Source organism: Falco punctatus, assembly GCF_963210335.1.
Source record: "Falco punctatus genome assembly, chromosome: 3".
Taxonomy (NCBI): domain Eukaryota; kingdom Metazoa; phylum Chordata; class Aves; order Falconiformes; family Falconidae; genus Falco; species Falco punctatus.
The window spans coordinates 43,611,058-43,630,145 of NC_137582.1; the positions used below are offsets into that span (position 1 = coordinate 43,611,058).

Sequence of the window (19,088 nt, forward strand, 5' to 3'; positions counted from 1 at the left end):
TCCACCGGATCACGTGACATGGCGTCTCTAATAAGGTGGGGCCTCTCCAGTAGGCGGAGCTGCCAGTCGTTGGTCGGTGGAAGGGGGCGGGGTCTCCCAGCGCGGCACCGCGGATAGCGGGGCTACCGGGGCGTTATCGACCCGGTGGCGTGCGGGAGTTGCCGGTGTCGGACGTGCTTGGGGTCCGGCCGGGGAAGGGAGGGCTTTTCCTAGCGTTCCTCCGCAGCCCCGGCGGTGGCTAACGGCTCTAGCAGGTGGCTGCTGCAGACTAATGGCGCACTGGGGCGCAGGGGTACGGCGGCGGTGCCGCCGTTGTCTCTGTGGGTAGCACCGGCTGTGTCCCGCGCAAACGGGCAGGGAAGGGCAGCGAGTGGCGGCGCGCCCACGAGGCGAGAGGCGGTTCTGTGGGGCCGGCCGGGGGACGCCCGGACAGCCGGGGGACGGTGCCGGCGCGAAGGGCACCGCAGAAGTTCCCCCGTGCTGCATTTAGGTTTAAGGATTATTGAGGCGGCATTTCAGATTTTAAAAACTTTCCTGGAAGCTGTACTCGAACGTTTCAAAGACCAACTGCCGTGAGCGGAGCAGAGGAATGCGAAAACGAGAAAGCCTTTGCCGCTTGGGGCGGGGAGGAGCCCAAAGCTTCAGATAGGGTTAAGGTGTGCTTATGCTAAAAGAAATGTTAATTGTCTGGGCGTCGTGGGGCGAGGACTACCCGCGTGGGGGTTCAAAACGGGCGTAGGCGCTGGGTTTCCATGCGGAATTAGGCGTATTTCGCACTATATTGTTTTACAATACGCTTCACTTGAGCAGTAAGTTCTGGTGGTGGCCCTCTATGGGGCGGGGAAAAAAAGTTACTATAAATAAATAAGACTAAGGGGCCACGTTCCCCCCGCCGCTTCCTCCCAGTAGCGGTCCTGCGGCCCTGCCCGAACTGCAGCTCCCGGCGTGCACAGCGGGGCGGCCGCCGGCAGCCAATCGTACCTCGGCAGGAACAAAGCGCGCCGCGAGTGGCGGAGAAGCGCGGGCGGCCCCCGCCAATCGGGTTGCGGGGTGGTGGACGGTGCCGGGGTCAGAGCGGGCCCTGGCGGGTGGTGCGTGTGCGGCGGGCCCGGCTGCCGGTCTCCTCCCGCTGCCCTCCGCAGGCCGTGCTACCCCCGCGGACGATGGGGACGCGGGGCTGAGCTGCTCGGCTGGGGACGTCTTTTGCGGCGGTACGGTGCCGGGGAGGGGAACAGGCCGCGCTGGGGGGCGGGAACTGGGGAAGCGGGGGATGGCTGTGAGAGGGGGGTGGCGAGGCCGTCTGGGGTCCCTCCTGCCCTCCCTAACCGCATCCCGGAGCTCACGTCACCCGGACGCTGGAGGGTTGTGCCTCCGTCGGGCGATGGGCCCAGGAACTGAGCCCCGGGGCCTTGTCGCAGCCGGGTTGTGAGCTCCGCCGCTTAGGGAACGCTTAATGTGACAGCGGAGGTGTGAAGCTGTGGCCGTGCCCCTCCTGGGCCTCCCCGGTGAGGGCGTAGAGTCGAACGGGAGACCGAGGCAGAGAGATGCGGTACTGTGATCTCAAAGCTACAGGGAGGAGAAAGGAGTCGGTACTTGGCTAACTTCTCTGCTAGGCCCCCAAATTCTAGATAACTTCTTAAAACTTTTTAAACAGCTTAATTGTTTTTTACGTTAAAGGCTGCCTAAGGTCCTAGTTTGCATAAAGTTGGTTGTTGTAGGTGACAGAGAAGGTAAGGATTCAGTTGTGGCTGAGGAGAGAATGAGAAGGGTCTGGGGAGGACATGAGTGGCCTTGTGGGGTAGGAGGGGAGTAAAATTTGGCTTAGTGCTTTTTTGAGATCTTAAAAGAAAAAAGGCAAAATGTGGTCAGGATGGAGAGAGTTGTAGGAATGATCAGGTGCTTGGGATGCAGAACTGGAAGTCAGAGACTTTGGTTAACATCAACCCTATAACTGCCTTGATTTTTAAGTTTTGAATAAGTTCCTTTGTCACCTATGAAAAGTAATTAATACTGCCTTAACTTAACAGAGAAGTTAAGTTAGTTACGTTTTTTTTCCTATCCAGAGTTGTCTGTTTTGGAAATATAAATTATTTTTCATTGGTTGAGCTATTCTATTTCCCAGTTGATCTCTTTTGGTTTGTGATAGTCAAGAAAAATAGCCTGGAGACTAATCATTGGCATGTACTTTTAACATTAGCGCTCTGTCTTGAAGGAAGGACCAGTGACTTGGAGATTAACAGCATTTTATTCTATGTGAAAATGTGAGAAATTATCATAGCCAAAATGTGTATTTGTGGTTTGTTGGTTTTGATGAGTATGATTATTTTGTGTTGCTGAAAGGCTTACCTTCAGTAAGTAAACAATATGTTTGTGGAATAGTTTTGGGAAATGATGTTAAAAGACTGTGACAGCTTATGGATTTAATTTGTTTTATTTTTATGCAGAGGAAAAGTGAGGGAACACAAATTAACTATGTGTTTGCTCACACTTTGGTGCCTTAAGAAAAGTTACTTGCATGAGTTGGTAACTGGGCCAGGACCACAGTTAGTATTTCATGGTTTCAGAGGCACATAATCAGCCTTTTGAAGGAAACCAGTTTTTTTTGCCAAGATGTAGTATTTTTTCTGAGTAAAGGTATGCTTTTTTTGGCTATTAAGCAGTTATTCCTTGTTAAACAACTCTGGAATCTGATACTTTGAAGCTAACACCTGTCTCCTTTGAAAGTGATCTGGTGCCTTGGACTTTGGCTTGAACAAGGTGTGACCTGCTTTCTTTTTGCTGAAGGGTGCTAGTGAAAAAAAAAACGCAAAACCAAAACCCCAAAAAAACAACCCACAAACACACCAACAAAAACCCAGCCTCTAAAACCCTTTTTGCCTTTAAATGAGTAAATGAGTATGGCCTTACACTAGTTATTTGACATACAGATCCAGATTAAAACTTCATGTTCCCTGTGTTTGATGCAGTGTTAGTCTTACGCTGGCTTTTCTGGTTCATTTTTGTGTCAAATCTGATTATTGCTAAAGGTACTCAGAAAATGTGTATTTTGATTTTACACATGTTTATACAGAAGAATGTTTATAGAATTCTAGTGCCTTGTGAGAAAACTATGGATTTCTCAGAAATATTTTGTCAGTAATGTAAAAAACCCAACACAAATACACTCCTGTAAAGGCTGACCGGTCTGAAATTATCTATAGGGAACAAATAGAAGTATCATTAACCCAACCTACCTGTTCTCTGAATAGGAATTTTAGATTTCCAGTTTACAAATTTCAAGATCCACATCCTTATCAATTTGATCCACATTCTGTGAATCCTAATCGTTGGTTTTTTATACTTCTGTGGCTATAACAGATCAGTGTCTTTGTGCTTTTGTCTTACTTATTTTTAATTGATAATAAATGTGGTGTTAGTAATAATGATTTTAATTTTTTTTCAGCAGGTACTTTGTATGCATGCTGCAGAAAAAATGAATTCTACTATGAGTGAGGAGCCTGACGCATTATCTGTAGTTAACCAACTCAGAGATCTAGCAGCTGACCCATTGAACAGACGGGCCATTGTTCAGGATCAAGGATGCCTGCCAGGTCTTATTCTGTTTTTGGACCATCCCAACCCTCCAGTTGTTCATTCAGCTTTACTAGTAAGTGCTGGAGATAAATTTGTATGTCAGTGGGACATTTTGTAAGTTTGCTAATGTGTCTTTAAACAAGTAAACATGTAACAAAACCTGGTTTTATGTTACATTGATACTCATACTTTTTTAAAAAAACCACGTATTTCAGAACTTGTTTAACAAGGACAGATTATTCCAGGGGAATTTAGGTTTTTTTGAAATAGATTAATTTACTTTGCATTTTTCCCTTAATACAGCTATGTCACTTTTTGTGTGGAGGGAGCTAAGCACCCTTAAATCCCTTTCTTAAGATGAAGTCATGTAGCATGGTAAATATACGGAGTGATTCCACATTCATATTGTAAAACAAAAATAAAACCCCTTTAGGATTATTAAGGTTAGAAACAACCTCCAGAGGTGACATAGTCCAGTCCCATGCTCAAATTAAGCATGCTGAGGTGATGGCTCAGGGTTGTATCTGCTTGATCTGTGAGCACCTTGAAGGATGGAGATTCCGTAACCTCTCTGGCACTGTGTTCCAGCATTTGACTGCCCTCATGGTATTTAAAAAAAACAAACCACACACCCCCAAAACCAACCCCAAATCTATTAATATCTAATACAACTTGTTCCAGCGTTTGTCTGTTTCTTCTTGTTCTAAATCATAAATCCTCAAGTCTGTGCTTCTCATGCCAAATCTAAATACTAAAAAAATGCATGTTTCCTGGTTAGAAGCAGGACAAACGAAAGACAGATTTTTGTTTTAAGTCTAATTCAGTTCTTCTAATAAGATTTTAAGTTACTGAAATTTATGTGATGGTGTTTTTTCCATTTTCCTGTCATTATTGAATTATGAACAATGTGAAACTAAAGAACAAAGAGCTCTGGCTTTTACACGTGTTATACTCTATACCATTAAGACCTGTCTATACCATAATTATGTATTTTTCTTTTGTTTAACTTTCATAGTGGATATTACTGGACTTCTTGGAATTACTTTGGTGTGTCTGACGCTCTTCTGGGTTCAAGGAATGAGGTCCCATAATTCAGGAGACCTGTGTCCTGCTAATTGGTTTTTAGGTTAGCTTTGCCATAGCATTTGCTAGACTACAATGTTCTTCACTGGAAGAACTTTGAGTTGAGTTTACGGTTCTTAAGAATATGTTGCATTGGTTTTCTTCCCAGTGCAGTTTCCTTAGCTTGCGTTCTTAAAAAAGGATCTTGTTTAGATGTCTCACTCACTTTCCTTTCTTTGCTCATTTTGGCTGTGTATTCTCACTGCCTGCACAAGATTCAGTGATCGGTCTGTGATCTTTACAAAAATTAACTGTGTTAAAAGGACTGACTTTGTCAGAATGATGAGGGCTAATCCAGTTTGCAGTGTGGTTCCACAGCCTCAGATATTATTCAAGTTGTGTTGTGTAAGGGCATCTTGTTGGCTGGGAATGGGAGACAGTTGTGTTCTATTTAGTGATAACCTGCAGTTAGAGTGGATTAAGAATCAGGATTTAGAGACCATGCTATATTCCAGGATCCTGGCTGCAGTCAGAAATAGGTCTGGAAGGTCATCTTGTTTTGTTTTTCTAGCCATCCCATTGGTCAAAAAGTTGCTTCCATTTAAATGGGAATCATTAAATGCAATGATTTTCCATTAAGTTTGTACATAATAGAAGGATGAACAGCATTGACTTTAAATTTCTTATTGTATTCTGCGATTCACATAGCTGAAAGTGGAAATAATCTGTATGCATCACAATAGTTCCCTATGTAACTTTAAAAAATATGTTTTAGAATCTTTCATGGAGGATGTTTTCTTCCCCATATATAGTTTCAGCTCAGTAATTTCTTCTATCTGATCAAGAAGTGGTATGTTTTTCTATAATTTTCTTGTAATTTTGATTCCAGGAATTCTTTATGGTACCCTTCAAATGCTGAAAATTTTTTAATATTTTAAATAAAAAAAATCAGAAATAGCCCAGGCAATACTACTTTTTTAATCGTAAGTTTGGACTAAAATAAAAAAAACTCCCACGTTAAGAAACTGTATGAACACTTCACTTATAAAACATCAAAGGTGTCTTTTGTTAATAATATTGACAACAGTGTATTTTTATATATATGGAGATAGTCCTATTGATTATCATGAAATTACAGTGTGACCTTAAAGCTAACATAGATGTTTTGCTGAACACAGGCTGAACCAAAATCCGTAATACTAATCTTCCTTATGCCTTCAATAGTCTGTGATTTAATAAGCATAAATGATTGTACTTCTTAGAAAGTGTAGACCTTTGCAGGTGGACTAAGACCTGAAAAGTCGGGTCACTTAAGTTGTTCTGATAACTTTGTCTTTGGTTTTGTTTTAATGGAGGTCACATTTGTGTGTAGAGTATGTAACAGATAGAGAGAGACTGCCTACATTTTGACTCAAATAATTAGCTGTTGAAAGAACATGTTTTTCTTCATCCAACAATGTTACAACCTTACTAAATTGTCTGAACAGATCAGAAACTTTTTCCACCTAACTAATGAAAGTTAGTAATTCAGAGCTATCATTCAGGTATTTTTCCATAGCCAAGAAGTGAGAAAATAAATGTATATACAGCCTATATAAATAGCAATTATTACTACTGATCCACATCAGGAAATAGCAAAAATTACTTTTAGAGTTCCTATGTCAGACAGCAGCTGGACTTTCTCAAAAGGCAATAAAATGGTCTTGAATTTTACCAAATGTGCTGAAGATGATGTAGAAAAAACCCCTCAGATAATTAATAAATTCTCTGTCTCTGAAGGAATTAAGGAGCATATTATTTTGAAAGGAGCTATTGAGCAGCATAGCTATCATATGACTGTATTTAAAGAACGAAGAATTGTAAACACTTCTAAACCTTGCTATCACAAACCCTATTTTATAAACTATTCTATTTATGTATTGCAGAATTTTGCAAGTGCAGTTCTTGTACCTACATCAGTAAGACATTGATTAGAGCATGACGCAGCACAGTACCCCTTTGGAGGTTCCTTCTAAGAAAACTTTGTCAGGTCTAACAGTAGAGAGATGTGTCATGAAAAGCAGGACTGACAGTTTAACTGTATTATTTAAGAATATTATGTTAGGGCGATTGTGCAAATGCACAGTTGCTGACTGGGGTCAGCATTGTTAAGCCATACAAAGAGTCTACCTTGAAGGTCAAATAAGGAAAACCTTTGGCAACAAGTAAGTGTAAATTCCCAGTTTAGGCAACAATAACCTAAGCAGCTTTCCACTGCTTGTGTCCTTATTCCTGCATGGAGTGATGAATATTGCAGTTGGTCTTCAGAAGCTTATAAATGTGGTAGACCTCTTTCTGCAGACAGTAGAAACTTGGTGGTGGTAAGTTTTCTCGTGCTGGGGGAGCCCATAGAATTGGTGGAACTAGAAGCATAGCATGTAAAAATTACTTTCGATCTCAGATCACATAAATGTTTGTTGGAAGGGACTTCTGGAAGTCATTCACTTCAGCTTCCTGCTTGAATTGGGACTATCACCAGCACTGAATCAGGTCAGTTGTAGCTTTGTCTCATTGATTGTGCAGTCCCACTAGGTCATCTGTTCTAGTGTTGAACTACCTTCAGAGTGAAAAAACTTGCATAATACCTGATTTGAACTTCCCAAGCTATAATTTGTGGCTGCTCCCCCTGGTTACATTGCCTGCTGCTGTAGAGGAAAGTTTGGCTTAATCTTTGTAAAGGCTTTTTGAGTAGTTGTAAACAGCTGTTAGATTGTCCCTTAGACTCGCTTAGCTGGTCAAACCCAGTCTCTCAACTTTTTCTCATAGATTAGATATGCTATGCTTTCTGTGCGTTTATAAGAATAAAACAATTTTTTAATGTTCGCAGTAGGTGATAATACTCTTTATATTCTTACTAGAACTCACACTGTGAATATTTTGCAGATGTACGCTAATAAAAATGAATGATAATGTAGTGGACTTACTGCTGATTTGCTGTGGTCTTTTCTTTTAGGCTCTTCGCTATTTGGCAGAGTGCCGTGCCAACAGAGAAAAGATGAAAAGTGAATTGGGTATGATGCTCAGCCTACAGAATGTAATACAAAAGTAAGTTTATGATGGGTTGTATCCAAAAGCAGTGTAAACATAACATTCTGATGCAAAGTAAAATCCTGACTGTTTATATAGACTGTAGTCTACAAGAAATGTTCATTTGAAAGTAATTTGCCTAACTAATAATACTGTCTCTTCCCTTTAGCTTCTTTTACAATTCTTCTCGTTTAAGGTTGCCTTGTACTAGTGCATTTAATGAAATTGGTTGGCATCTGCCACATTTATTCTTTGAATCCCACCTTCAGGAAGGGAAATTGTATATGCAGTGTGTTCGTTTTGATGTATTTTTGAAGGTATGTATCTGCAGTTCTGTGTGGAGGAAATATTTTGCAGGTGGACTTGAAGTTAGTGAGGTTCCTAGTGGTTTAATTTCTTTGTAGACCATGTCAGCTGGGTTATGCCTCTTAAAATTTGTGACTGTTGGATTTTGTTAAGATTGCTGACAGTTGAGTCTTGAATGCTGGAAGCTGTGTGGGTGTATGCACCCTGAAGAAGATGCACGTGTGCTTATCAATAGAAATTATATGATTAATATTAATAGAAAATATATTATATAGAATATAGTATATAGTCTTATACGATTAATCATTAATAGAAAGTATGATGAGCTAAGATGAATCACTAGCAAAAAAACCCAACCCTAACCTCCTTCAAAGATTAGTCTTCTATAGCAAAAATTAATTTGCCATCACATTATCAAAAAGTGGTGATTTTACATGCAGTTTGATAGTGCTCTAGTTAACTGGACTTTTCAGATGTGAGAGACTGTGAGGGAGGAGAAAAGTCATATTGCTACATGTATCTTAGATGAGTGGTTGAAACAAATATTTAGAAAAGGATGAAACACAAGCAAAATTGTATATTAAAGATTCAAATGGAAAGCTTTTGAATCTTTGATAATGTTAGTTGAATCTCTAATGTATCACTTGTGGTATAAGTTACAAGTTTCTTTTAGAAAAAAACAAGGCTAGGCTTTGGTAGTTCCTTTATCTCATAGCCCCTCCTTTCTTTCTTTGATATATCTCTTTCTGACACTGCTTATCTAAAGGTGTGAACCTGAAGAATTGGAGGGGAAATTCTGGTCTGTTCACAATCCTACATGTTATGTGATCTAAGAAAGATTAAAACTGTGTTCCTTGAAGTACTTCATTAATTCTGAAACTGAATTCTACAGTTATATAGAAACATTAATTCTAAAGCTGAAACTAGCAACATTATGTATTGACATGAAATTTAGCATTATGCCTAAATATCATCTTATTATTCAGCAGTTACCCAAAACACAAGGATTTAAAACAAATGTCTTAATTTGGATGCTGAGCTAAATTACTAGAATGCAGAAGATAATCATTCACAATTTTTTTGAATGATGTAATTAGAATTTTTTGAAATGATAGGTGTTTTTAATAGGATGTATGGGGAAAAGATGGAATTAAGTCTTACAGTATACGCCTTTTTTAAGGACAAGCATAATTAAAGTAAAATAGACAGAAGCCTTTGATTGGTACTTTTATAATAGCAGTAGGAACTGAAATATTTAGGTAATAACAGAAGCATGTATTTCTGGAGGGCTTACTTTTAGTATAGATTATGTGTCTATTTAGAGCATAGAGACATCCTTAAGTTGTTGAAAGGGGAATCGTAGTTCATTATCAGTCTCTGCAGCTTACAAATATTACTCTGGAAACAGTCATAATTAAAACTTTTGTTTAAAGAATGTTATGGAAATCTCTTCGACAACATTTTTTCTACTCTTCAGTTTCAAGGACCAAAAGAATGTGAAGTTCAGAAATGTGCAGAAAAGGAGAGAGAAGTCAGTAAGAACTGGAAATCTTGTAGGTGTTCTTTTTTTCTAGAAAGCTCTTTGGCAAGAGTAAGAACATGCATTTGATTTGTATGCTTGTAACATTTGGAAAGTGTGATATCATGAAAATTTAAATACATAGCATCTTCAGACACAAGACTTTGTCATGCACTTGTCAGGATTTTAGGCTTTAATGTTGACAGGAAATGCTGAAGCTAAGTTTTGTATTGCCTGCAGAAATATAAAGAAAGATGGTGGAAAAGTTTCTCACAAAAAACCCCAGGGTTTTGGGATCGTATTTTTTTTTTTTTGTTAGAAGGTCTGTAGGAGAGAAAACAAGGTCTCCACCTTTAGATTTGCTTTACAAAATGCAGATTCTAGCTTTTAATGTGATTTCAGCTTACCAGAAGATACTGTAGTCTTCTAAACTGAAACTAACCATTAATAAACACAGTAATAAATGCTTTGGTCTTAATGACTTCATGCTGTGTGTTCCAGTTCACTTTCTAGATTCTGTGTATCTAGCTCATCTGTCTAATCTCTTTTGGTTACTTATTTATATCAATTTAATTTGGGGTTAAGATTTTTTTTTTTGGTGATGTGTTTATAAAAACGCAAGCAAATCATACAAAGAGATATGACGTTCTGTCCGTGTTCTGGTTTTCCAGTTATTGCACGGTTCTTTCAAGTAGGACAGAACCCATCATCTTCTGGACCAAACTTTTAGTCACTGGCTTTTTGCTTTTGACAGGTTCAGCACATGTTGTGTTCTGAATCTTTGCCTTTCATCAAGGATTTTGTAACTCTCATTGTTTACTTTCCTTGACTTCTCACTTAACCAAATAACATTCAGCGGCTTTCCCTGTTCAGTACTGAATTATGACAAGCTGTATTCTGCCACTGGTAAAGCTATGTTACGTCTTTTCAAGCAATGAAATGGAGCTCATGTACACGCAGCAAGTCTCAAACTGAATGTTTGTCATTTCAGACTTGATGTCCATCTGCACTGAGCTGACATTGTGCTTAGGAAGTCAAGAGTTTGTTTAGAATTAAATTCTCTTTTGCTTTCAGTTATGTAAATCCTGAAATTTGAGGGCTTTTCTCATCATGTGAGTGTCTCTTTATAAGACCTGAAGGTCTCTAATAGACACCTCAAGTTCAGGTGTGGATTTTTGTTGTGACCTGCCTACAGCTAACTAGTCTTAACTGATCTTTAAATGGTCGATGCCATCAACTGGAAAATAGTTGGAGTTGATTTGCTACTTAGGACTTCTTCTAATATTACATGGGAGCCTCAGACCCAAGCCAAAACTTTTTTGTTGCAAGTAATACGCAACCAATGGAAGAAGAATATAGTACTTGTTTATACTTATCATGAAGGTAAAGTACTGTTTCCTTCATAAGACTACTGAGGATGAGAGTTGAAATTGAGTGCCACCTGCTTATCCAGTGATAAGCAGTAAATTATACTTTGTACTGCATCATGGAAAATGAGTAGGAAATATTTGAGAGACATTCAAGTTTAACTGTAGCTCTTTGAGGTACCTTCATGTCTCATTTCATGACTTACCAGTCCCCTAGTATTATCTAGTCACCTTTTTGCTTTTTGCTTATAAGCAGCATTATGGTCATTTATGAAAATAATTTTGCTGCTTTAAATGAATGTTTGGATGAGTCCTTAGTTGTTGCTACATTTCACCTAAGGCACAAAGGATAGGTTTTAGGTTCACAGTGACAGTGATTTTTTTCAAGATGTATAAACACTAGTTTTTGTTAACAGAAGAGTAACAGATTTTAGATGTAGAGACTAGAGCCTGTAGGCTCTAGAGCAGAAATTTGAAATGTCAGTTCTGAGGAGTACAGAATAAAGATTTGAAGGCAGTGAGATACTTATATATTTAGGATTTTTTTTCAGACTGAACTTGATTTGGAACATGTATGACTTTCTGAGATACTTCATATGAAAGGCTTTGTACATTTCCACGTTTTCTAGGACATACAAGAAGCTGTTCAAATTGCATGGAATACTTCAAAACATTATTCAAATGTAAAAGTTTCTTTTGCCCTATTCTATACTTGCTGTTTTTTTCCTTAGCAGGGGAGGTTTCTTTTTTGTTAATTCATATCTGCTTATTTTTAAGTGAAGCTTGATGCATCTTTCCGTGTTATAAGCTAGGAATAGTAACTGTGTTGGAGAGAAATCAGTTAAAATCTCTACCTGCAGGTTTCCCAACTTCTTTTTTTTTTTTTTTTTTTTTTTAATGCTTGATACTGCTTTATTGCTATCACAAAAATGTCTCACTCCTTTGCCAGGTGACTGAGTACCTGTAAGCATATGTGTAGATGTGTTTGTGTAAATAGGTAAAAAGGAGAGGAGAAATTGAGGCCCGTTGTGAGAATGGTGTTTCATTGTATTCTGGCAGCCATCAGCAGTTATTTAATACTGAAAACTGGTTTAGTTGCTGGCTTTATGAATTACATGGAGGACTTAATGTGTCCGTATGGACTTTATAAAATGTTAATAGCAGCTTCTAGAATTAAAATTAATTAGGATTTATAGCCTACAAGGAAATATACTAATTTGTGTTCAGAGTGAAAGTGACTTTTGATGGACAGTAAAGGTCAAAGTTCATAATTTTTCATAATCTTTATGAGCAGCATAATGGTACTGTTTAAATATAACTAACATGTATTTAAAAAAAAAAAAACTGATGAAGAGTCAATATACTGAATAGCTCTTATTATGGAACGGCAAATTACTGAGAGTAAAATTCCAATTACTTAGCTAAAAGAGCTTTTCAAGATAGTCTTCCTTTGCCAGGGTGTCAGATTTAACAAGCTGAACTAAATCCAGTGCATTAATCAGCTCTTCCAATTTATTACTTGCCTAAGAAGATTAGGGCAATTAATATGTGTTTAATTAGAGTCCCTTGCAGATCTGGTAAAATACATGCAGTCTATAATTGCTGACTTCTTACTCAATTTTAATTTTTGGTAGTCTTAATTACCTATACTTTTTGAAAATTTAATTATTCATTGAAACAGCAAAGTTTAAATTTATGATGTCTGACAAAAAAAAAAAAAGCCAAGTATTTCAGGTAGTATTTCCTGAAATTAAAATCATAGGGATGTAGCATCTACTTTTACCGTTTTTGTTATGGACTTCTTTTTCTCCTTTGAGAAAGGAGGAATGGTTGAAGGAAGACAGGGCAAAGGCCATGTATTAATTAGCAAGAAAGCAAACTACATATTTAAAGGGCTATCTGATGATGAAGGGGATGTTGCCATATCATAACTGGCTTACAGGTAATACTTTGAGAAGTCACACCTAAAAAAATTCTGTATATTTTTCACATTTACTGCATTTATACATTCATGCTATTGATTGGGATACTTAAAATTCTGATCTGCAAAAGAGAAGGAAGTAGCTTTTTACAGACTGTAGAGATTTTATTTTTCTATACCCCAATTGCTTAGTAATGTTATTTTAGTAATCCTTGGTATGTGGCATTTTTTTACGCATCAGAATTGAGAAATAGCTGAGATTGGGTAATAGGAAGCATGATTCTGTTGCACGATTATTTTTGTACTCTACCATACTTGTGTTTCTCTACTGAGAAGTTGTGTTTTTGACGAAAAGCATGGTTATCCTATGTCTTAAATATTCCTGCGAGCAGGAGGTTCCAAAAGTTTTGGTGTTAGAAATTATTCATAAATTGCAGTGTATCGCCTGGAACAAGAGTAATAAACACATCTCTCTGTCTGTTTGATGTTAAGTTTCCTGGCCTTTCCTTTCCTGTTATTTTCCCAAGTCTCCTTGTTTTACCCATTTGTTACATTTTGTCTATTAGAAGGTAAGTGCTTCTAGAAAATTACACTGCTGGTTCCTGGCATGTCTCTTTGGGCTGTGGGGCTCCAGTCTATTCAGTGCTGAAGCGATGGGCTTGTTAATAATAGATGGTCACAGCAGGAAGTCTGCAGGCTGCTTTATTCAGCCTTGTTAAACAAAAGGGCTTAATATCCCCCTCCCCCACCCCTGGTTTCTTTAAGCAGTGTTTTTATTGTATATTTTGTTAATCTTAAGTTTCAGAAACAGGGTTTTTTTGAAGTTATTTTTGAAAAAGCATCCTCTGCCCAAAAACCTCCCAATGAAATATTAGGAAATGTAGGAAACGCCAGTATGTCCTGTTTAAATATACCACGTTATTTGTTCCAAGTGGCTGAATGCTCCTTTTGTCTGTTTTACAGCTTCCAGGTATTTGGAGGAGATCATATATATCAGAAGGAATGGAGGGATAGGGGACAGGGTGGGTTCAATGGTGTGGGCTACCTAGGTCAGTAAGGCATATACCCAGTAAAAGTTGTTACTCTTTTTGCTGTTGGGTCGTGGCAAACTAACCAGAGTTCAGACTTTCTCACAGTTCAGTGATTGTTTTTGAAAATGTTTTTGTTTTTCAGTACTCTAGTAGTATATTTAGCATTATGGAGGATATAGGAAATCATGATCTCAACACAGAGATGAGGCAGAGGGACAAATGGTAACAATAAATAAAACACAAAGTATTGAGATCATGTAAAATCCTAGTTTTACAGTATTGGTGTTAACCTGGACTTTGATCATGATAATGGGCTTTCTGGGAGAATCTTAGGGCTTTTGTAAGATAAGAAAATAAGGTTTAAAGGCTTGGAAAGATGGATGTCATTTGTAAGAATAGTCCAAGACCTGACCGCTGACAATTCAAATGTAACTAGTATTTTACATGTTGAAATATTACTGTGGTTTTATGTTTTGCAGGGATAAATAGAAATTAGTAGTCATATAAATAACTTTATTGTGAGTGATGCAATTTAGGCTGGGCTTATTGGTTTTATGAGTGTAGAATTGGTCACTGAGAAAAATATGAAAGTGTGACCAAATGGAAGTTCTGCCCTGTACCCTACAAGATGTACTTGATGTTCTTTCAGTGTACTTTTGATGTTCTGTGGTGGTGGTTGTGGGTTTTTTATCTTGGGACCTTTCTGTAGTCAGAGGTATTACAAAGTCATTGTTTCTTCTTGCATGCAACTTACTTGCTTAATGAGCTCTACACAATCAGTACTGATTCTGTACTCAGCAGTTTAGGTGGTTGTCAACCTCTAAATTTGGCTTTTGTGTCTTTCTATTATTATTTTTTTTCGTTCTGTCATCTGTGTGTAATTCCTATTACAATGTTTTTGACTGTGCTCAGGAATACAGTTTGGTTTCACTTTTTGCTCTCCAAGCTACTACTTTTACCTTATGACGTTCCACTTGGTATCTGGCATCTGCATCAGGACTATTGGTTGTGTGGCTTCTCATTATCTAATGTCTATCTCAATTTAATTCAGATACTATACATCCATAGACTTCTTAGCATACCAGTTCAATACAATACTAGTTCAATATAGTAGCTTTTAGTATACTAGTTCAATGCATCAGTGAAACAGTGGACCAGCTACTTGTGTTACTGGTTTCTGCATAGGACTTGCAGCTAATGCACAGCTTGCTTGGTACAGCTCTGATGTTACAATACTTGCATTTCAACAGTTTCTCTGTCCCTTTTTTTAGATTTAAATGTTTTGTTTTCTCGGGTTTTAGTGAATTCCAACTTAACTAATTTACATTGTTATCTCACTATTTGTTAGTAACCATTAACGCAGTGGTTTTGGTTGGTCATTTATGTAATGTAAGATCTACAGACTACGTGTAAGTTCTGCAAAATCATGGCCTTCAGCTGGTTTACAATGAGTAGCACTACTTGTCATCATATTCTTAATGCCCTGTTAACTAACCATTGAAGTGCCTGAGTTCTACAATGGTGACTTATAACAATATCTGAAAAGCTGTGTTACAAAATCATAGGTTCCTAAACATGGAAAAGTATTTTCAGTACCTGTTACTGAGTGAATAATCATTATTCTGGTGTTGCTTTTTCTGGCAGAGACAGGGGCACAATCGTAATGGCTAAGTGCTTTGTATTTAAATGTGAAGAAATCAGTTGGGAAGTTAGATGAATTAGCAGCTTCTCACTGTAGGCAAGAAATGTTGTGAAGAGTATTATAGAATGAAAAAAGAACTTTGAAACACCTGGGGCAGGGGGGGCGGGGTGGGAACTGTGTGAAGTATAAAAGAACTTTAATAAAAATACGTATCTAAGAGAACCTTCTGTGTGCTCTATGTCTTAGTCACGTTCTTCTTCATTTAGAAATTGGCTGGAGCAGGGAGTTAGGTATTTTAGAAAGCAGTATAAGCTTAATGTGTTTTTACTTCCTGTTTTTTTCCTGCAGATTTTATATTTAAAGAAGTATGGAACTCTGAGAAGCATTGATTATAAAAAATGAAATGGTTTAGAGCGTGGCACAATGTTCTGATATGCTAAAAGGAACAGAATCTGAATTGACGTTTAACTAATTGCTGACTGTGGTAGAGAAAAAAATACCATCATGCTGAACTCAGTGCCTCAAGACCGACTTGACATGTGTCTTCTGCTTCTGTAGTGGGGCTCAGTGCTGAGGTGGGAGGGAAGAGGTTTAAGTGGATTGGCAGAAGAGTCAAGAATAGTAATGGCAACACAGGGTGCTTTTAACACTCAATAAGCCTTGTTGTCAGCTGGTGTCGGAAGCATTTTGGGAATAGAGTGACCTTCACCAGTTACTATTGAGTTTACAAGAAAAAGTGCTGATGTCGGTTCTTCGATATGCTGACTTTTGCCGACAGCTTACTGAAATAAAGCGCAGAGAAGGCTTAAGATGCTTTGAAATCAAAGTAGCGGGTTGTGAAGTATTTAATACTTAGTGCAGGTGCAGATTGACAGTATTGTGGGCTGGAGCCATTTATGGTGGTAGATGGATACTTAGTGCTGTGAGGTTCCTCATCTTGCCTTGCCAGTATTGTATGTCTACTTCTGAGTTACAGTGCGCTTGTGTGCAGGTGATGCTTGTCCCTGTTTTTTTTTGACCTCAAAAAAACGGCAGATTTTTTTTCTATTAAACCATAAGTGTTGTTTCTTGTGGGTATTACAGGCAATAAGTGCCACAGGGGGAGATGCCTCAAAAAAATATTAATGATTAAGCAGTCTTCATTAGCAGTTTCTGAATGGAGGTGTTGTTTTAGAAGAAAGTGGATTTTATCTGGGACAACTAATGCAAAGTGAATATGTTATTCTAAATTAGATGTATTTCTATTCAGGAATGGCTTTTAATACTTCATTGTTTTGCAGTACATGCTAAGTAACTTTCTGCAAGATTTCCATTGATTTTTGCAGGTAGGAAGTCCTATGTAATAACTGGGAACAAATTAAAATTGTTAGTGCATTCTGTAACTACACAGTATATCATCAAGTTTGCACAAAAGGTTTTTTTTTTAAACTTTGGCGGATGCTTCAACCTATTTTGCTTGATCGCTGTCCATTTGGCTAGCAGTGAAGCTGCTAATACTGGCTTTAAAAAAAATCCTTTGCCAACAAATAAGTAGTTCAAGATATCAAAATAAGATGTTTCAATAGTTGTTGCTTTCAAAGTTACTACTTCAAGTATCTGCTGAATAGATTAGTATTGACTATATTAGCAAATGAGTCGGATACAAAGCTTATACACAGATATGCCTGCATAGACTAAACCTGCATTATTTTTTGCCCTGGAACAGGTTGCTGCTGTAGTTTAATTCCTGTTATTCACACAGGTTTTGTTTAGGGAAGCCTTTATCTCTAAGTTTGCAAGCTTTTTTCTTTAGTAGATTTCGGGGAAATAACTAGATAAAGCCTGTTTCTCAAAATCAAAATAAACAGTGGGGGGTTTAAGCCTTAAAAGGATTTTCCAGATAATTATTTACTATCATCATATATTACTATATGATTTACTTAATGCTGTTAGCATGCTGATAATACAAGAAGTGATAATTGGCTTCTTTCAAGATGGTCCTAAAATGCTTTAGTACAGAGCCTAATTCCAGCACTACTAATACTTCTACCTGGTTGCTATGGCATTATTGCCAGGAAGGATTGGCTTTTTTATGCCAATATTTGCTGTCTTCCACTGGGAAGGATCAGAGTCAGTTCTTACCCTTAAGATTATTATTATTATTTTTTTAAAACCTGATGCATTTTCTTGAAGCCATATAATAAACATGATTTCTGCCATATAAACCCATGACATGATTACTGTTCATTAGCAGGCAAGATGTTGGAAATAGCTACTGTGAAATTCAGCTTGGAGTTTGTGTCTGTTGTGCAGACTCCTGTCTAGCAAACGCTACTCTAAAGCCTTTTGAGTTTAGTTGAGTAACAAAACTTGATTTCTTCCTTTTTTAAGATGGTGAATATGTCCATATGGTAGATACCAAGCTGTGGAAGATCAAAAGTTGATCTTCCATTTAGCATATAAATAGCAAGAGTTAAACAAAATTGGATGAATAGCTGGCTTAAACATATGGCACATGTTCAAATCTGTTATCCCATTCTTGAAAGTTCGTTCTCCTTTTGTGACCAGAGGACAATAGAATGAATCAGGGAAATGTTCTAAGCATGGATAATTACTCAGTTTGCTAAATGTTTAAGATTGTATCACAGTCACTGATTTTACAGCAGTTGATGGGATAGTACTGTGATTTTACTCAGATTTACAACTTAATATTTAGGCTTTTTTTTTATTTTTCAGGAGTCTTCAGAACATCACATTTACATAGGGTTTCTCTAAATTTTCAGGGTCAGTAGGCATATGTCTTAAATTGACGTGGAAGTGGCACTGGGTAATCCAATCCTGACTCCTAATTTCAGTGGGTTGTCTTTTGTTTAGTACAAAATCAACTTCAAGACATCAGGTTTCCCTGTCCTGTTCCACCCTTTTCTTGGTTCGGTGTCTCCTGGTCGAATTGTCATAGCTAGTGGTGTGAGTAGAGTCTGGAAGATTTGCCAAGTGGCAGGCATCTTGGAGGTCTAGAAAGCATTGCAGGAAAGTCTGTCTGACCTTGTCTTGTTTCCATGGTACAACAACCTAGAAGTAAATAAAAGTAATATGTGGTCAGCACAGGGTTGATATCATCGGAGTGCAGTCACATAGCACAACAGCACTCCGGCTGCACGTAGATTCATTGGGCAGTCCAGCTGCTTGGTTTTTGATTGGAGATTCATAGCACTGCAGCTCATTGTGCCACTTTGAACTTGCCCAGTCCTACAGGTTCTATTGTTTTTCCTGTTCTATGCCTATGATTTTTTTTTTCCTATTGTTAACATATCAAGCATAGTAGTGGGTTGTTTTGGCCAACATAAGGATCCTGCTGTCTATATTCTAGAGGATTTTGACTTCTTTCTTTTAAGAAAGCAGGTGGTAATCCTTTTTGTCAGCTGCTGTATAAAGTTACCTGGTCTTTTCTAGGTGTTTTGGGGCTAGAGGGAGCTGAGGTGTACTGTAGTGGGTAGCGTAGTAATAGCACTGACGGGGACTGTGAGCAAGTATGTGCTCAAGTAATGCTCCTTTCCAAGTTGTTTTCAAATTACTTGTGTGTTGCCTGGGATGATCAGGAGAGCAGCTATATGCTTGTGAT

At 38.2% G+C, this 19,088-nt stretch overlaps 1 protein-coding gene across 7 annotated transcripts in view; it reads left to right on the plus strand.

The window, feature by feature from the left end:
- Positions 1-151: 151 nt before the first annotated feature.
- Positions 152-19,088, plus strand: part of ARMC1 (armadillo repeat containing 1) — a 34,177-nt gene continuing 15,240 nt past the window's right edge. The window contains exons 1-3 of one of the 7 annotated variants that reach the window (XM_080380466.1): positions 152-656; positions 3,443-3,646; positions 7,628-7,719. In XM_080380466.1, the coding sequence (XP_080236592.1) occupies positions 3,455-3,646; positions 7,628-7,719 (284 nt within the window). In that variant the 5' untranslated portion in view covers positions 152-656; positions 3,443-3,454. Of the gene's footprint in view, positions 657-1,031; positions 1,212-1,342; positions 1,506-1,890; positions 1,933-3,442; positions 3,647-7,627; positions 7,720-19,088 lie in introns of those variants that run through there. The other 6 variants (XM_080380468.1, XM_080380463.1, XM_080380464.1 and 3 more) reach the window with 6 other exon arrangements.